The sequence below is a fragment of the Oncorhynchus mykiss genome, chromosome 22, assembly GCF_013265735.2.
Source record: "Oncorhynchus mykiss isolate Arlee chromosome 22, USDA_OmykA_1.1, whole genome shotgun sequence".
In the NCBI taxonomy this organism is placed as follows: domain Eukaryota; kingdom Metazoa; phylum Chordata; class Actinopteri; order Salmoniformes; family Salmonidae; genus Oncorhynchus; species Oncorhynchus mykiss.
This window is the reverse complement of record NC_048586.1, coordinates 40,977,631-40,997,326: the sequence shown is the minus strand read 5'-3', so window position 1 is coordinate 40,997,326 and position 19,696 is coordinate 40,977,631. Positions and strand designations below refer to the sequence as shown.

The following is a 19,696-nucleotide window of genomic DNA, read 5'->3' as shown; positions in this document are numbered from 1 at the left end:
CGTCAACACTGAAGAGGCGACTCCGAGGTGCTGGCCTTCTAGGCAGAGTTCCTCTGTCCAGCGTCTGTGTTCTTTTGCCCATCTTAATCTTTTATTTTTATTGGCCAGTCTGAGATATGGCTTTTTCTTTTCAACTCTGCCTAGAAGGCCATCATCCTGGAGTCACCTCTTCACTGTTGACGCTGAGACTGGTGTTTTGCGGGCCTCATGGTGAAATCCCTGAGCGGTTTCCTTCCCCTCCGGTAACTGAGTTAGGAAGGACACCTGTATCTTTGTATTGACTGGGTGTATTGATACACCATCCAAAGTGTAAGTAATAACTACACTGTGCTCAAAGGGATATTCAGTGTCTGCATTTTTATTTCTACCCATCTACCAATAGGTTCCCTTTGCGAGGAATTGAAAAACCTCTGGTCTTTGTGGTTGAATCTGTGTTTAAGATTCACTTCTCGACTGAGGGACCTTACAGATAATTGTTTGTGTGGGGTACAGAGATGAGAGTCATTCAAAAATCATGTTAATTAAACACTGTTATTGCACACAGAGTGAGTCCATGCAACTTATTATGTGATTTGTTAAGCACATTTCTACCATGACCCATGGCACTGCTTACCTCATCCGTTTATGCCTTGACTACGGTTAGCTAAGACGGTTTGTCTGAATCGCTACTGTCTGCAGAGCATCCTAACGCGAGCCCAACGCAGACACTTATTGATCGTAGAATTATATCTTTCTACGATTTTTTTAGTCTAGAAGATAGTGTCCATTTCTGTCTGAAATGTTTGCTGAGTGGCCTCCTCCTCACAGTTTCTCAGTGTCTCCTACCAGATCTGTTTCCCCTCTTGTGGATCTGTAACAGTAGATTAGTTAACTTAATGGTCTCTGGTCTCTCTCTCTCCACCATGACGCACCATGGGCCTCGCTCGATGTGTGTCATTGTGCCCTTGTGTCGCCGAGGGTAACCGTGTGTGTGTGTGTTCTGTCCCTCCCAGGGCCTGACCATGCTGTGTGAGACCATCGAGGAGTGCTGGGACCACGAGGCGGAAGCGCGCTTGTCGGCAGGGTGCGTGGAGGAGCGCATGGTGCAGATGCAGCGTCTCAACAACGTCACCGCACCCGAGGAGATCGTCACAGTCGTCACCATGGTGACCAACGTGGACTACCCCCCCAAAGAATCCAGCCTATGACTAGGCGTATGAACAGGAGAACAGATCCCAAAGAGACTCGCCTCCCTAAGCAGAAGGTCAGGACTCTTTCCAACGTTCGTCGCTAACTCTGGGACTATACCCAAAGAGGCGCCAAAATAATTTAGTGGACCTGGGTTCATGGAGAATGATCCAGTTTTAAACTGGTTCCTATTGCATTTAGCTACCTGTGTACCTAAAGACTTGCTCATGCCCAGGTCTTTTAAAAGGGGAGGGCACGATGGGGGGTAGGGAGGGGGGACAATCAATCATCTAGACCCCTCACTGAACAAATATTTTTTTGTCCAGCACCTTGACAATGGACAAAGTCATTTTAAAGTTGACCTTTTGGTTGATATTACCATTTTTTTGTAAAATGAAAGGAAAATGTACTTCCTGGACTGACTTCAGTTTTTTTTTCTAAGAAAAGGTGGAACAGGAGAGAAGAAGAATCGAGACACACAGTTAACTTCATTCAGTATATAAAAAAAAAAGGGCAACTTGGTTTTTAAACACATTTGCTGTTTGTGTTTCTCCGAATGACTACTGTAATGCCAATAAGAAACAGCTTCTGAATGTCTGTGTTTCGCTGCTGTACAGAGAGAGAGAGAGAGAGAGAGAGAGAACGGCGTAATCAAGGTTATTTATCCGGACCTGCCTCACAGCATTTCTATACAAATAACCATCAACCTCTTGAGTCTCTCAACAAGGTATACCTCAGTTGTACATCCTACAAATAAGTATGTTTTCCTTTTGTAACACTAAAACCACTACAGGACATTGACATTCAGATGACATGTTTGGTATTGAACCTTTTTCAAATAATGGAGTATGCCAACAAAATGGCCATTCACAAACAAGTGTTTCTGCCTTCTTCATTTCTGTTTGTGTATTTTCTATTTTATGTTGCCCCTGCTATTCAAATGTGACTGTGAGCATTGTTGTTTTTACCAAAATGTTTAGAACTTTTTAAACATCCCTGAAAATATGAAAATATTTGAGGAAAAATATTTTAAAGCACTTCCCTTTTTAGGTTTGCGGTGTCCACATAATATTAAAAACGCATGCCTTTTTTTGGTTCGTTTTCGAGACTCTGTGTAAAAGTGTGACGCTAATGTCGGTTGTTTGAAACCCCGGTTTGATTTTAAACTAAAATGTCTACAATCCACTGTAACTGTATTGCTCATTCTCCCTGCCATGTTTGTGGTGTTTTCTGTTCGTAGTTTACTATTGTCAGCGTATTTCAATACGTCTCAGGAAGCAATACGTTACTCTACGAACCCCCCCCCCCCCCCCCCCCCCCCCCCCCCCCCCTCTCTCTCTGCGTTTAGGCTCTGACTCATTCTCGTGCCATTATTTTGGATAACCTAGTCGAGGGGTGCGTACACGAGGTCGTTACGGCTTCTGTGGTTTTCAGGTAGATGTCCATTTAGACAGGTTATCCAGAACATGTCAGGTGTTCTACATTGCTAATGTAGCCATCATGATAAAAAATCGATATGTGTTCACCCTCAGTCTTGTATTCTCCATCACTAACAGCATGTCCACCACTTTGGCTATGTGCTACTGTAGACAACCCATAACAGATTCAAATGGCCAATTGTAGCTTTCAGATTCTAACCAGAAATATTGATCTATTAGTAGTCCTATTGTAGTTAAACACTGGTGACTCAATTGTGTGCTTCTCTCCACCAGACAGATGTCGTTATATCCTACCACATGAAGAGAGACGTTCAGGGACATAATAACACCATGCTGTTACTGTTTTCACTGGATACAATCAAAGTTGGAATTGACCGTTGCTTTTTGCCATGGCACCAAGTTTCTTTCCCTCTGTGTAGCTTTTGTTTTTAAAATCAATGTAATCGTCTGTTTGTGTTTATTCTCTTGACTTAAAACCAGTACATCCTCTCTGGCAAGAACTGTATGCCAACTCAATAGTGCAACAACATGTAAGTTATCATGTAAGTTCTGGATTTAAAGGGGTCACGGCCTCTGTAGGACTAACACCGTGTAGCTCAGGGTTTCTTATTCTCTGACTGACTGACATCTATGCTACTCTTGCTATTCCTCTCTAACCAGAGCCACTCTGATTCAGGAGTGTAGACACGGGGAGCCAACAGAAGAGCAATCTTCAAAAACAGGGGGAGGCAGATTTGCAACCGCTGCCATTTTGACATGTACAAGAGGAAAGTCAAATCCAATCTGTTTGCATCCATATTTTGTTCCACAATATCTTTTTAGGAACACTACTGCTGTGCAGATACTCTATCTCCCTAAACAGATACTTCCCTCTGGCCTCAGAAGGTTTCTAGGATTCTTTCATGTCAAACAAGCTACTTCTATGACACAGTCATGTTCTTAAGGAGGCACACAGTGCATGTCGCCTACATTGTAGTATATCCCTTAACATAAGCCAAACCCCTCTATGACAGCAGATGACTGGGATGGAAAATGCACAGTATGTACATATGAATGTTGTTTTAGATAGTGATTTTAGCATGAGGTTGTTTTTATGGTCTCAAAGTGAAAAACGAAAACAATCCTTTATCATGTTAATAATATTCCAAAAAATAATTTAATGTTCATTTTATATGTAATTGTATTGTAAAAAAAAAAAAAAAATGGTTTTATTAATTTATGTCAAGGCCCAGACAATGCTCACTTCTCTTTCAAAGGAAAATGTCCTATAATGGAGTATGCCAACAAAATGGCCATTCACAAACAAGTGTTTCTGCCTTCTTCATTTCTGAAAACGTATTGTTAATATATAGGCTAGCAAAGACTCCCTGGATTGGCTCATTCATTACCTCAGACCAATCAGACAGACGTCCTAGCTGTCAACTCAACCTTCCCACAACATTGATCAGTGTTGGCAGATTGTATGGTGTGACCATAGACCTGTGTAGTTAACAGTGCTGTGGGGATATGAGATTTGACAAGCTACAGAGTTTTTCTTTTAACATTTTCTATGTTATGGTGACGCATTATTTTTCGTCATCACAACAGAATTGGTGTCACTGTAACTGAGGTTTGTGTTACCTGCCGATATTCTCACCGTGGTCATAAATGGTCATCCTGCTATCGAAATAAACATGACATAATTTCCTTTGTTTTGTATTTAACAAAACCGTTTCAGGGCTTGGTTGGAAGTGATAGTTAAATATTGTACAGAAGACATTTTATGCCATTTCTCCCCCTAAAATAAAGTACAGTGACTGCTCTGAACAATGTGTACCGTCTGTTTTATCATCTCTCTACTGCAGGGTTAGAGTCAGTTCTGAGCATGAAAAACACAGGTGCACTGTCCTGGGAGCAATGAAAAATATGCAACAACATTCATCCAATGTTTATCCACCACCTGTGCAAACCCATGAATGTGCGTATGGCTTTGAATGAATGTCACAACTGTCCTGCTGATTTAGGATATAGATTTTGAGAATTGGACCGATTCATGCAGTCCCTCATCTCTCTGGCTGGAAGAATTTCTGATGCAATGCTGAAGTACAGTAAATTAAATCAAATTTTATTGGTCACATGCAGATGTTAATGCGAGTGTAGCGAAATGCTTGTGCTTCTAGTTCCGACAGTGCAGTAATATCTAACAAGTAATATAACAATTTCACAACAACTACCTTATACACACAAAATGTAAAGGGATGAATAAGAACATGTACATATAAATATATGGATGAGCGATGGCTGTGCGGCATAGGCAAGATGCAGTAGATGGTATAGAATACACGTTACAGTTGAAGTCGGAAGTTAACATACACTTAGGTTGGAGTTATTAAAACTCGTTTTTCAACCACTCCACTAATTTCTTGTTAACAAACTATAGTTTTGGCAAGTCGGTTAGGACATCTACTTTGTGCAATACACAAGTAATTTTCCCAACAATTGTTTACAGACAGATTATTGTACTTATAATTCACTGTATCACAATTCCAGTGGGTCAGAAGTTTACATACACTAAGTTGACTGTGCCTTTAAACAGCTTGGAAAATTCCAGAAAATGATGTCATGGCTTTAAAAGCTTCTGACAGGCAAATTTACATAATTTGAGTCAATTGGAGGTGTACCTGTGGATGTATTTCAAGGCCTACCTTCAAACTCAGTGCCTCTTTGCTTGACATCATGGGAAAATCAAAAGAAATCATCCAAGACCTCAGAAAAAAATTGTAGACCTCCACAAGTCTGGTTCATCCTTGGGAGCAATTTCCAAACGCCTGAAGGTACCACGTTCATCTGTACAAACAATAGTACGCAAGTTTAAACACCATGGGACCACGCAGCCGTCATACCTCTCAGGAAGGAGACACGTCCTGTCTCCTAGAGATTAACGTACTTTGGTGAGAAGTGCAAATCAATCCCAGAACAACAAAGGACCTTGTGAAAATGCGGTAGGAAACAGGTACAAAATTATCTATATCCACGATAAAACAAATCCTATATCGAAATCCTACTCAGTAAGGAAGAAGCCACTGCTCCAAAACCGCCATATAAAAGCCAGACTATGGTATGCAACTGCACATGGGGACAAAGATCATACTTTTTGGAGAAATGTCCTCTGGTCTGATGAAACAAAAATAGAACTGTTTGGCCATAATGACCATCATTATATTTGGAGGAAAAAAGGCGAGGCTTGCAAGCTGAAGAACACCCATCCCAACCGTGACGCACGGGGGTGGCAGCATCATGTTGTGGGGCTGCTTTGCTGCAGGAGAGACTGGTGCACTTCACAAAATAGATGGCATCATGAGGGAGGAAAATTATGTGGATATATTGAAGCAACATCTCAAGACATCAGTTAGGAAGTTAAAGCTTAGTTGCAAATGGGTCTTCCAAATGGACAATGACCCCAAGCATACTTCCAAAGTTGTGGTAAAATGGCTTAAGGACAACAAAGTTAAGGTATTGGAGTGGTCATCACAAAGCCCTGACCTCAATCCTTTAGAAAATGTGTGGGCAGAACTGAAAAAGTGTGTGCGAGCAAGGAGGCCTACAAACCTGACTCAGTTACACCAGCTCTGTCAGGAGGAATGGGCCCAAATTCACCCAACTTATTGTGGGAAGCTTGTGGAAGGCTACCTGAAACGTTTGACCCAAGTTAAACAATTTAAAGGCAATGCTACCAAATACTAATTGAGTGTATGTAAGCTTCTGACCCACTGGGAAGGTGACAAAATAAATAAAATCAGAAATAAATCATTCTCTCTACTATTATTCTTACATTTCACATTCTTAAAATAAAGTGGTGATCCTAACTGACCTAAGACAGGGATTTTTACTAGGGTTAAATGTCAGGAATTGTGAAACTGAGTTCAAATGTATTTGGCTAAGGTGTATGTAAACTTCCGACTTCAACTGTACATATGAGATGAGTAATGTAGGATATGTAGACATTATTAAGGTGCCGTTATTTAAAGTGACTAGTGATACCTTTTATTAAATGTATTGGAGTGGCCAGAGATTTGAGTCTAAGTTTGCAGCAGCCACTCTTTGTAAGTGATGGCTGTTTACCAGTCCGATGGCCTTGAGATCGACGCTGTTTTTCAGTCTCTCGGTCCCAGCTTTGATGCACCTGTCCTGACCTTACCTTCTGGATGATAGCGGGGTGAACAGGCAGTGGCTCGGGTAGTTGTTGTCCTTGATGAGTGTTTTAGGTGACAAGACAAATTTCTTCAGCCTCGGGGGTTAAAGAGGCGCTGTTGTGCCTTCTTCACCACTCTGTCTGTGTGTTTGGACCATTTCAGTTTGGCCGTAATGTGTATGCTGAAGAACTTAACTTTCCATCTTTTCCACTACTGTCCCGTCGATGTGGATGGGGGGGATGCACCCTCTGCTGTTTCCTGAAGTCCACGATCATCTCCTTAGTTTTGTTGACGTTGAGTGAGAGGTTATTTTCCTGACACCACACTCCGAGGGCCCTCACAACCTCCCTGTAGGCCATCTCGTCATTGTTGGTAATCTACCACTGTAGTGTCGTCTGCAAACTTGATGATTGAGTTGGAGGTGTACATGGCCACGCAGTCATGGGTGAACAGGGAGTACAGGAGAGGGCTGAGAACGTACCCTTGTGGGGCCCCAGTGTTGAGGATCAGCGGGTGGAGATGTTTTCTACCCTCACCATCTGGGGGCGGACCGTCAGAAAATCCAGGACCCAGTTGCACAGGGCGGGGTCGAGACCCAAGGTCTCGAGCTTAATGACGAGTTTTGAGGGCACTATGGTGTTAAATGCTGAGCTATAGTCAATGAACAGCATTCTTACATAAGTATTCCTCTTGTCCAGATGGGATTGGGCTGTGTGATGGCGTCGTCTGTGGATCTATTGGGGCGGTAAGCAAATTGGAGTGGCTCAAGGGTATCAGGTAGGGTTGAGGTGATATGATCTTTGACTAGTCTCTCAAAGCACTTCATGATGACAGAAGTGAGTGCTACTGGGCGATAGTCATTTAGTTCAGTTATCTTAGCTTTTTGGGAACAGGAACAATGGTGGCCCTCATGAAGCATGTGGGCACAGCAGACTGGGATAGGGATTGATTGAATATGTCCGTAAACACACCAGCCAGCTGGTCTGCGCATGCTCTGAGGACGCAGCTAGGGATGCCGTCTGGGCCGGCAGCCTTGCGAGGACCTTGCAAGTTTAAATGTTTTACTCACGTTGGCCACGGTGAAGGAGAGCCCACAGGCTTTGGTAGCGGCTGTGTCAGTTGTTTAACTTGTCTGGGAGCAAGACGTCTTACTGTAGATTTCAGCACAACAGGGAGCTGGAGAATTCCATCTGTTCACTAGGTGGCAGCAAAGCCCATTGCATCTCAGATTCCCTTTCTCACACTATGAGATGGAGGCATGATCCTGATGCTGCAGCAAGTCCCCAACAGTGAATGCTGGGGCTTGATACACTTAAGATGTATGATAACACATACACTTAATATGTATGTATAATAAATAAATACAACGTGTGCACTTTTCTTTGCTTACTAGCATTAACTTCTTTATTGAGGAACAATGTACTTACTATAACTATGATATGTGGTTCTATCACCTCCCTATCTTAAAGGTTGACTTTTTAAAAACTGTATAACTAACTGATCAATGCACCATCATACCAGGTAATTTAATGTTTAAAAACAAACATTTATGAAAAAGACATTTGGCTACAGAAGTGCTATTTTTTGCCTATTTCTATATCTTCCGTCAAAATACATTCTGGGTGAGTTATGCCGCATTCAAAACAACTCGGAACTCGTAAATCCCCGATTTCAGTGGGTTCAAGACAACTCGGAACTCCGGAAAATAATCAAAATAGCTCAGACTGTGAAAAATCGTTTTGAAAGATCCTCCAACTCCGAATTCCAAGTCGACAATCTTTCTAGAGCTCCGACTTTCCGGCCTGAATATCACTGACAACATGATTTGACCTCGTTTTTCTTTAGTTCCCATTTGTCTTAAAGCAACATTATTTGCCAAGCCACGCATGACCAGAATGACACACCGACAATCACCGAAGAAAGGCACACTCCATTTATGTTCGAAAAATGAGAAAGGGGCGGAGTTGAACCGTTTTTTGTGCGCAAAGTCGACCTTTAAGATGATTGCATTTATTAACTGTAAATCGCTCTGCATAAGAGCGTCTGCTAAATGACAAAAATCCAAATGTATACACATTATTTACACTATCTATGAAAGTTGTGGGGGGGAAATCCTTCAAATGAAATACATTCAATTGATGCATTATGAAGAATGTCCGTCAGTAGTGTACTATAAACACATAAAATAATCACAATATATGAAATAATCAGAATATGCCTGCATTATGGCATGCATCCACCACAATAATTTTGAAGATACTAGAATGTTTCAACATGTCACCCTTTCTAAACCTTGCGTTCTTTTTACATTCTGTTGCATGCTGGGACAGATTTTCCAGGCTCCAGCTGTGGCGCATGCGCAATCCATCTCTCCCATCTTTCTATTCCCAACAAGCTCGAGAGAAATCTAGCAGTGGCACTTGTACGTGGGAGCGCTTTAATGTATATTTTTCAAAGGAAAAGCCAACCTGAACCTCTTCTTCTTTTTTATTTTTACATTTCTCTACATATAATCCCGAAAAGCAAAATGTGAACTGTTGAAATGGAGGGCATGGTATTTTGGATATGCTAAACCTTATTTCTGACTCTCAAGCCTCTCAGCAACAGACAGCCTGGTGTCTGTCTCAATTTTGGCCCTGGCTCGACTGACATTTCTGCAAAGAAGGGCTTCGGTTCATGTTGTTATTGAACTAAATTCTCCGTGTCGTGTTTTTTGTCTTCTGAAATGGGAAGCTATAAAGGTAAGAGTGCTATATTAGTTTACACATTTAAGAAAACATTTATAGGCAACTCTAGCTGGCTAGCTAAATAGCTAGCTAGCGACTAGTAACAACAAATTCTGTGTAAAATAAAATTATATATTATTTTATCATACAGGACTACTGTTGTAGCTATCTTCACCATCCGTGTCGCTTGGCTGTGAAATTGCTCTTGCTGTGTTTGTTATGGCATCGTCAATAGCAGCAGGCTCGTACGCGTAACTAGCCACCAGTAGGAAGCTTAAGTAAGGCTATGTAGCCAGCTAGATAGCATGCTATCCCTAGAGGCCAATTATCAGCTGCAATTTACATACTTTCTAGTTAGCAAGAAAGTTATTTACCCTAACAGTTAGTGATCTACGCAGATTATTTTGCCAGTCAAATCAGCACCCGACAACGTGCATGGTTTTCAAAATAGTGCGCGTGCTGTCTACCTCACGCGCACACGACATAATGTCATCAATATGTAACGTTAACTACTTCTGCCGTATTCAGAGGAGTGCGGCTATGGCACAGTAATAATGCACCTGGCCTAATTGGTTCCATCCTATATAGTGGATAGTGATGGCAATCCGTAACAGTATTATTATTTAAAAAAAATTGTACTATAATGCCTAATACCAGAATATTAGTTTTGCAGATGTTCGTATGGGTTTAGATGCCTGTTCAGCAATCTGGTCTGTTTGCAATGTTAATCAGACCCTCTGCATTGGCCACCAGCAAACATCCCATAGGACAGAGAATGACATCTTAGTAGATATTAATTTGTGAGAGAGAATAGAGTATTGCTCTACTGTCAAAACCTTAAGGTATGGACAAAAAATGTGTTTCCTGTGGTTTTCCTTTCCATTTCAGTTGTAAGTAATGTTATATATTAGTGTCTGGTCTGTTGCTCCCCCATTCATGAAAGCCAACTGCTTTGGCGCCTAATTGACAATAGTATCTTCTGATCAGGGGAGTTTTGTTAAGAGCGTGACGCTTGCACCCGTTTTTGGAAACATAAGGAACATATCTTTGATATCAGCCAAAAATAATAAAAAAAACAGAAGGTTAAATGACTACACCTTTCATAGGGTTAATGTCCCCACAAGGGAAGACATAGGCGGCCACCTGTGCTAATTGGCTATGTAGCCTGCCCTGAACACCTGTGTGTAACATGCTGACCAAACCTGCTCCCCGTCATGCGTCTGTGTGCGCCATCATGCCCGTGTTGATTTTGTCTATCCTTACCAAAAGCTTTCATGACATCCATGTTAAAATATCAAAACCGACTGGATTAGCTGGATCTTTATAGACTTTTGACCCCATGTTGAGTCGTACAAAATCGTTTGCGCTCTACTCTGACAATTAATCCACAGATAAAAAGGGGAATCCTAGTTAATTTTTCTCCTTGTTCATTCTTCTTATTCTGTGGATTTTATATGGCATTTGGCAACCAACTTTAAGGTGCATTACCACCAACAAATGGACTGGACGTGTGGCCCAGCTTCACCCTTCAATCACTCACATGGTTATATGCAGGTAGCTTAGTGGATAGAGCATTGGGCCAGTAACCGAATGGCTGCTAGATCAAATCCCCGAGCTGACAAGGTAAAAATCTGCCGTTCTGCCCCTGAATAAGGCAGTTAACCCACTGTTCCTAGGCTGTCATTGTAAATAAGAATTTGTGCTTAACTGACATGCCTAGTTTAAAAAAAAAAGAAGTAAAACAATGAGATGGGAGAGGTGGGACTTGCAGTGCATCAAGCATCTAAAATGCTTGATGGTTATGCAGAAGCTCGTAGCCGAGCAGTTCAGATGAAGTTATTGAATAATACGTTTATTTTTGCAATGCTCGTGCACGCAATTCGGGCGGTGTGGTCAGCATGTAAAGGTAACTGGGGAGGAAGTGTAGTTCTTCAACTGAAGGCACACACACAGCTTGTGGATCTGTGCAGAACTGCTGCAGTGAGTGCATCATTTTTTATTTGAAATATTATTTCTAGCTGATATGAAAGATAAGGGGCATATCAGCGTATGTTTTCGAAAACCTGTATGACAGCGATGATTATTGACGTTTCTGAACGTTAAAACGCAGCGTCTGGGGTGTTGTACAAAACAAGGTCATCAGCGATTGGATCGTCTCTAACCAATCAGAGTATCAAATCCAATGATTAATTTACTAAACGCCACTTTGGCCCAACCCTTTTGTCTCTGGTCCAACCCATCGGTTTCTTTGACCAATCAGAACCCTTAGAATGTGTTTACGTTTTAGTAGCCTATGATGAGTCGTAAGAAAAATATACCGAAGTGGGATCTCATCTTTCTATGCCTACTGCGTTAGGTTAGCAAGGAGTTTTGGTAGGTTGGCTAGCTGGTCTGGCCATTCTTTATAAACTACTGCGCGTTAATGGAATACTGAAATAAGACAAATAATGAATGTACGGGGTCGGTCTATTTACTAGAAGTCCACTATATGGGTGTCGGTTTGAGCTGTCATAGCACAATAATAAACTTAGCAAAAAAAGAAACGTCCCTTTTTCAGAACCCTGTCTTTCAAAGATAATTTGTAAAAATCCAAATAACAGATCTTCATTATAAAGGGTTTAAACGCTGTTTCCCATGCTTGTTCAATGAACCATAGACAATTAATGAACCTGTGGAACGGTCGTTAAGACACTAACAGCTTACAGACGGTAGGCAATTAAGGTCACAGTTATGAAAACTTGGGACACTAAAGAGTCCTTTCTACTGACTCTGAAAAACACCAAACGAAAGATGCCCAGGGTCGCTGCTAAAATTTGCGTGAACGTGCCTTAGGCATGCTGCAAGGAGGCATGAGGACTGCAGATGTGGCCAAGGCAATAAATTGCAATGTCCGTACTGTGAGACGCCTAAGACAGAGCTACAGGGAGACAGGATGGACATTTGTTAGTCACATGTCTGTGGAACTTTATTTTCTCAGTTGTTGACTCTTGTTATGTTCATACAAATATTTACACATAAAAAAATAAACGCAGTTGACAGTGAGAGGACATTTCTTTTTTTGCTGAGTTTACATCCCGCCGGACCACTCATTACTTCCCGTATTTCATAAATCCCATATTTATGGATGTGCAGTCCTATCCAATTACAGAACATCACAGGAAAATCAATTCAATTTATGGGAGAATCCTTCATGGCTGAGACGCAAGGAGGGTTCTTCTATACTCCGAGTTTATATTTACATAATAATGAGTTGTCCTCGACCACACCCACAAATTGGGGGGAAACGTTTTCCCATTGACCCTCATTGTAAAAGAGTCCACTATTGTCAATTTCAGGCTTCAAACATAAAGATATAAAACTGTATTTTTTTGTGAAGAATCAACAACAAGTGGGACACAATCATGAAGTGGAACGACATTTATTGGATATTTCAAACTTTTTTAACAAATCAAAAACTGAAAAATTGGGCGTGCAAAATTATTCAGCCCCTTTACTTTCAGTGCAGCAAACTCTCTCCAGAAGTTCAGTGAGGATCTCTGAATGATCCAATGTTGACCTAAATGACTAATGATGATAAATACAATCCACCTGTGTGTAATCAAGTCTCCGTATAAATGCACCTGCACTGTGATAGTCTCAGAGGTCCGTTAAAAGCGCAGAGAGCATCATGAAGAACAAGGAACACACCAGGCAGGTCCGAGATACTGTTGTGAAGAAGTTTAAAGCCGGATTTGGATACAAAAAGATTTCCCAAGCTTTAAACATCCCAAGGAGCACTGTGCAAGCGATAATATTGAAATGGAAGGAGTATCAGACCACTGCAAATCTACCAAGACCTGGCCGTCCCTCTAAACTTTCAGCTCATACAAGGAGAAGACTGATCAGAGATGCAGCCAAGAGGCCCATGATCACTCTGGATGAACTGCAGAGATCTACAGCTGAGGTGGGAGACTCTGTCCATAGGACAACAATCAGTCGTATATTGCACAAATCTGGCCTTTATGGAAGAGTGGCAAGAAGAAAGCCATTTCTTAAAGATATCCATAAAAAGTGTTGTTTAAAGTTTGCCACAAGCCACCTGGGAGACACACCAAACATGTGGAAGAAGGTGCTCTGGTCAGATGAAACCAAAATGGAACTTTTTGGCAACAATGCAAAACGTTATGTTTGGCGTAAAAGCAACACAGCTGAACACACCATCCCCACTGTCAAACATGGTGGTGGCAGCATCATGGTTTGGGCCTGCTTTTCCTCAGCAGGGACAGGGAAGATGGTTAAAATTGATGGGAAGATGGATGGAGCCAAATACAGGACCATTCTGGAAGAAAACCTGATGGAGTCTGCAAAAGACCTGAGACTGGGACGGAGATTTGTCTTCCAACAAGACAATGATCCAAAACATAAAGCAAAATCTACAATGGAATGGTTCAAAAATAAACATATCCAGGTGTTAGAATGGCCAAGTCAAAGTCCAGACCTGAATCCAATCGAGAATCTGTGGAAAGAACTGAAAACTGCTGTTCACAAATGCTCTCCATCCAACCTCACTGAGCTCGAGCTGTTTTGAAAGGAGGAATGGGAAAAAATTTCAGTCTCTCGCTGTGCAAAACTGATAGAGACATACCCCAAGCGACTTACAGCTGTAATCGCAGCAAAAGGTGGCGCTACAAAGTATTAACTTAAGGGGGCTGAATAATTTTGCACGCCCAATTTTTCAGTTTTTGATTTGTTAAAAAAGTTTGAAATATCCAATAAATGTCGTTCCACTTCATGATTGTGTCCCACTTGTTGTTGATTCTTCACAAAAAAATACAGTTTTATATCTTTATGTTTGAAGCCTGAAATGTGGCAAAAGGTCGCAAAGTTCAAGGGGGGCGAATACTTTCGCAAGGCACTGTGTATATATATATATATACATATATATATATATATATATATATATATATATATATATATATATATATATATATATATATATATTACACTGCTCAAAAAAATAAAGGGAACACTAAAATCACACATCCTAGATCTGAATGAATGAAATATTCTTATTAAATACTTTTTTCTTTACATAGTTGACTGTGCTGACAACAAAATCACACAAATTATCAATGGAAATCAAATTTATCAACTCATGGAGGTCTGGATTTGGAGTCACACTCAAAATTAAAGTGGAAAACCACACTACAGGCTGATCCAACTTTGATGTAATGTCCTTAAAACAAGTCAAAATGAGGCTCAGTAGTGTGTGTGGCCTCCACGTGCCTCTGACATCCCTACAACGCCTGGGCATGCTCCTGATGAGGTGGTGGATGGTCTCCTGAGGGATATCCTCCCAGACCTGGACTAAAGCATCCGCCAACTCCTGGACAGTCTGTGGTGCAACGTGGCGTTGGTGGATGGAGCGATACATGAGGTCCCAGATGTGCTCAATTGGGGCCGGCCAGTCCATAGCATCAATGCCTTCCTCTTGCAGGAACTGCTGACACACTCCAGCCACATGAGGTCTAGCATTGTTTGCATTAGGAGGAACCCAGGGCCAACCGCACCAGCATATGGTCTCACAAGGGGTCTGAGGATCTCATCGCGGTACCTAATTGCAGTCAGGCTACCTCTGGCGAGCACATGGAGGGCTCTGCGGCCCCCCAAAGAAATGCCACCCCACACCATGACTGACCCACCGCCTAACCGGTCATGCTGGAGGATGTTGCTGGCAGCATAACGTTCTCCACGGCGTCTCCAGACTCTGTCACGTCTGTCACATGTGCTCTGTATGAACCTGCTTTCATCTGTGAAGAGCACAGGGCGCCAGTGGCGAATTTGCCAATCTTGGTGTTCTCTGGCAAATGCCAAACGTCCTGCACAGGTGTCCCACCTGTGGACGTCGGGCCCTCATACCACCCTCATGGAGTCTGTTTCTGACCGTTTGAGCAGACACATGCACATTTGTGGCCTGCTGGAGGTCATTTTGCAGGGCTCTGGCAGTGCTCCTCCTGCTCCTCCTTGCACAAAGACCTGTAGTCTATTCCATTTGCACAACAGCATGTGAAATTTATTGTCAATCAGTGTTGCTTCCTAAGTGAACAGTTTCATTTCACAGAAGTGTGATTGACTTCGAGTTACATTGTGTTAAGTGTTCCCTTTATTTTTTTGAGCAGTGTGTGTGTGTGTGTGTGTGTGTGTGTGTGTGTGTGTGTGTGTATATGTGTATATATATATATATATATATATATATATATATATATATACATACACACACACACACACACACACACACACACACACACACACACACACACACACACACGTCTCTTTATTGAATGTCATTTTGTAATTGACTAAAACAGGCAGACAACAAGAATATTGCATTTTGAAAAAGGTCACGTTTTTGCTGTGAGCTGGTGGGGTAACCTAGGTAACTACAAGTTGTTTTCCCCACGGGCACGGCTGCAACGTTCTATCTAATACACACTGGAACTATACACTGAGTGCACAAAACATTAGGAACATCTTCCAAATATTGAGTTGCACTCCCTTTTGCCCTCATAACAGCCTTGGGGCATGGACTCTACAAGGTGTCAATTGTTCAACAGAGATGCTGGCCCATGTTGACTCTAATTCTTCCCACAGTTGTGTGAAGTTGGCTGGATGTCCACCCTCTGAATGGCTCGCATACACAATCCAAGTGATCATTTTTAGACCATGCCCAGCCCTAACCTGAGCTGAGTCGTAAGTGAGACTAGGCATCTACCACCTCACTACCACTATTAGATAGCCAATACAGTGCATTCGGGAAAGTATTCAGCCCCCTTGACTTTTTCCACATTTTTACGTTACAGCCTTATTCTAAAATTGATTGAGGGGGGGAACTATTTAATCTACACACAATACCCCATGATGACAAAGCAAAAACAGGTCTTTATACATTTTTGCAAATTTATAAGAAGTAAAAAAAAAAATATGTAAATATCACATTTTACATAAGTATTCAGACCCTTTACCCAGTATTTTGTTGAAGCAGCGATTAAGGCCTTGAGTCTTCTTGGGTATGACACTACAAGCTTGGCACACCTGTATTAGGGGAGTTTCTCCCATTATTCTCTGCAGATCATCTCAACCTCTGTCAGGTTGGATGGGGAGCGTTGCTGCACAGCTATTTTCAGGTATCGCCAGAGATGTTCGACCAGGTTCACGTCTGGGCTCTGGCTGGTCCACTCAAGGACATTCAGAGACTTGTCCCGAAGCCACTCCTGTGTTGTCTTGGCTGTGTGTTTAGGGTTGTTGTCCTGTTGGAAGGTGAACCTTTGCCCCAGTCTGAGGTCCAGTACGTTCTTCATTAAGGATCTCTGTACTTTTCTCTGTTCACCTTTCCCTCGATCCTGACTAGACCCTCAGTTCCTGTCGCTGAAAATCATTCACACAGCATGATGCTGCCACCACCGGGCTTCCGTCTGGCCACTCTACCGTAAAGGCCTGATTGGTGCAATGCTGCAGAGATGATTGTCCTTCTGGAAGCTTCTCACAGCACCACAGAGGAACTCTGGAGCTCTGTCAGTGCCCATCTGGTTCTTGGTCACCTTCCTGACCAAGGCATTTCTCCCCTGATTGCTCAGTTTGGCCGATTGGCCAGCTCTAGAAAGAGTAGTATTGGTGGTTCCAAACTTCTTCCATTTAAGAATTATTGAAGAATGATGTTCCTGGGGACCCTTCAATAGTGCATTTCTGTGACCGTCAATGCTGCAGACATTCTCCCCCCCAGATCTATGACTCGACACAATCCTGTCTCGGAGCTCTACGGGAAATTCCTCCGATCTCATGGCTTGGTTTTTGCTCTGACGTGCACTGTCAACTGTGGGACCTTATATAGACAGGTGTGTGCCTTTCCAAATCGTGTCCAATCAATTTAATTTACCACAGGTGGACTCCCAAGTTGTAGAAACATTTCAACGATGATCAATGGAAACAGGATGCACTTGAGCACAATTTAGAGTCTTTTAACAAATGGTCTGAATACTTATGTAGATGAGGTATTTCAGTTTTTAAAATATATTTTTAATACATTTCTAAAAGCCTGTTTTCAATTTGTCATTATGGGGTATTGTGTGTGTGTGTGTAGCTTGCTGAGTGCAAAACATATTAATATGTTTTAGAATAAGGCTGTAACGTTACAAAATGTGGAAAGTTGCTGATGGTGAACCTGAACAATCAAAATAGAATCTATTGTAAGCCCCATTTAGCAGGTAGGTCTATAGCCAGATGAGCGTTGTCTCCGGTAACTTTCGTTTATTCCTGTAAAACACCATTTTCAATAGTGCATGGATAACAATAATCTAGCAAATTACATACAGTGGGGGCAAAAAAAGTATTTAGTCAGCCACCAATTGTGCAAGTTCTCCCACTTAAAAAGATGAGAGAGGCCTGTCATTTTCATCATAGGTACACTTCAACTATGACAGACAAAATGAGGGAAAAAAATCCTGAAAATCACATTGTAGGATTTTTTTAATGAATTTATTTGCAAATTATGGTGGAAAATACGTTTTTGGTCACCTACAAACAAGCAAGATTTCTGGCTCTCACAGACCTGTAACTTCTTCTTTAAGAGGCTCCTCTGTCCTCCACTCGTGACCTGTATTAATGACACCTGTTGTGTCTCTTATACTGATAACAAGTTCCCTGTCCACAACCTCAGTCACACTCCAAACTCCACTATGGCCAAGACCAAAGATCTGTCAAAGGACACCAGAAACAAAATTGTAGACCTGCACCAGGCTGGGAAGACTGAATCTGCAATAGGTAAGCAGCTTGGTTTGAAGAAATCAACTGTGGGAGCAATTATTAGGAAATGGAAAACATACAAGACCACTGATAATCTCCCTCGATCTGGGGCTCCATGCAAGATCTCACCCCGTGGGGTCAAAATGATCACAAAACGGCGAGCTAAAATCCCAGAACCACACGGGTGGACCTAGTGAATGACCTGCAGAGAGCTGGGACCAAAGTAACAAAGCCTACCATCAGTAACACACTACACCGCCAGGGACTCAAATCCTGCAGTGCCAGACGTCATATGGTCAGATGAAACCAAAATATTACTTTTTGGTAAAAACTCAACTCGTCGTGTTTGGAGGACAAAGAATGCTGAGTTGCATCCAAAGAACACCATACCTACTGTGAAGCATGGGGGTGGAAACATCATGCTTTGGGGCTGTTTTTCTGCAAAGGGAACAGGATGACTGATCCATGTAAAGGAAAGAATGAATGGGGCCATGTATCGTGAGATTTTGAGTCAAAATCTCCTTCCATCAGCAAGGGCATTGAAGATGAAACGTGGCTGGGTCTTTCAGCATGACAATGATCCTAAACACACCGCCCGGGCAACGGAGTGGCTTCGTAAGAAGCATTTCAAGGTCCTGGAGTGGCCTAGCCAGTCTCCAAATCTCAACCCCATAGAAAATATTTAGAGGAAGTTGAAAGTCTGTGTTGCAACAGCCCCAAAACATCACTGCTCTAGAGGAGATCTGCATGGAGGAATGGGCCAAAATACCAGCAACAGTGTGTGAAAACCTTGTGAAGACTTACAGAAAAGGTTTGACCTCTGTCATTGCCAACAGAGTATATAACAAAGTATTGAGAAACGTTTGTTATTGACCAAATACTTATTTTCCACCATCTTTTGCAAATATATTCATAAAAAATCCTACAATGTGATTTTCTATTTTATTTCCCCTCATTTTGTCTGTCATAGTTGAAGTGTACCTATGATGAAAATTACAGGCCTCTCTCATCTTTTTAAGTGGGAGAACTTGCACAATTGGTGGCTGACTAAATACTTTTTTGCCCCACTGTATGTTGTCACTCAACTGATTAACGCCTAATATCGTGTAAGCCATTTCAGCATTCAAATGCTAAAGAATCGATGTGCAAGATTAGGAACATGCCGCCTATCTTGCGAAGCTGGGCTCATTGTGCAGCTTGTTTAAGCTACTGATATTCCCTGGGGTTGTTCGGCATGCACAATTACTTATATATCAATGACTATCAACACAGGTACTTGCTTAGTTCAAGACTAAAGGAGAGGACCCATCAGTTATCACAAAAGAGGTATTGATGAGATATTTTTGGAAGGTAGAAAGTAATTTGAGCAAAACCATTTTAGTGAATCGGTGATTTTGTAACATTTGGATCGGTT

At 41.9% G+C, this 19,696-nt stretch overlaps 2 protein-coding genes across 5 annotated transcripts in view; both read left to right on the top strand.

Moving 5' to 3' along the window:
• Positions 1-4,412, top strand: part of LOC110501883 (activin receptor type-2A) — a 58,573-nt gene extending 54,161 nt beyond the window's left edge. Inside the window, exon 11 of the mRNA XM_021579736.2 lies at positions 993-4,412. Within this exon, the coding sequence (XP_021435411.2) occupies positions 993-1,187 (195 nt within the window). The 3' untranslated portion in view covers positions 1,188-4,412. The remainder of the gene's footprint in view (positions 1-992) is intronic.
• Positions 4,413-9,115: 4,703 nt separating this feature from the next.
• Positions 9,116-19,696, top strand: part of LOC110501882 (methyl-CpG-binding domain protein 5) — a 45,808-nt gene continuing 35,227 nt past the window's right edge. For 2 of the 4 annotated variants that reach the window (XR_002470265.2, XR_002470267.2), the window contains exon 1: positions 9,116-9,519. The gene's annotated coding sequence lies outside the window, so the exon portion shown is untranslated. The remainder of the gene's footprint in view (positions 9,520-19,696) is intronic. The other 2 variants (XR_002470266.2, XM_021579734.2) reach the window with 2 other exon arrangements.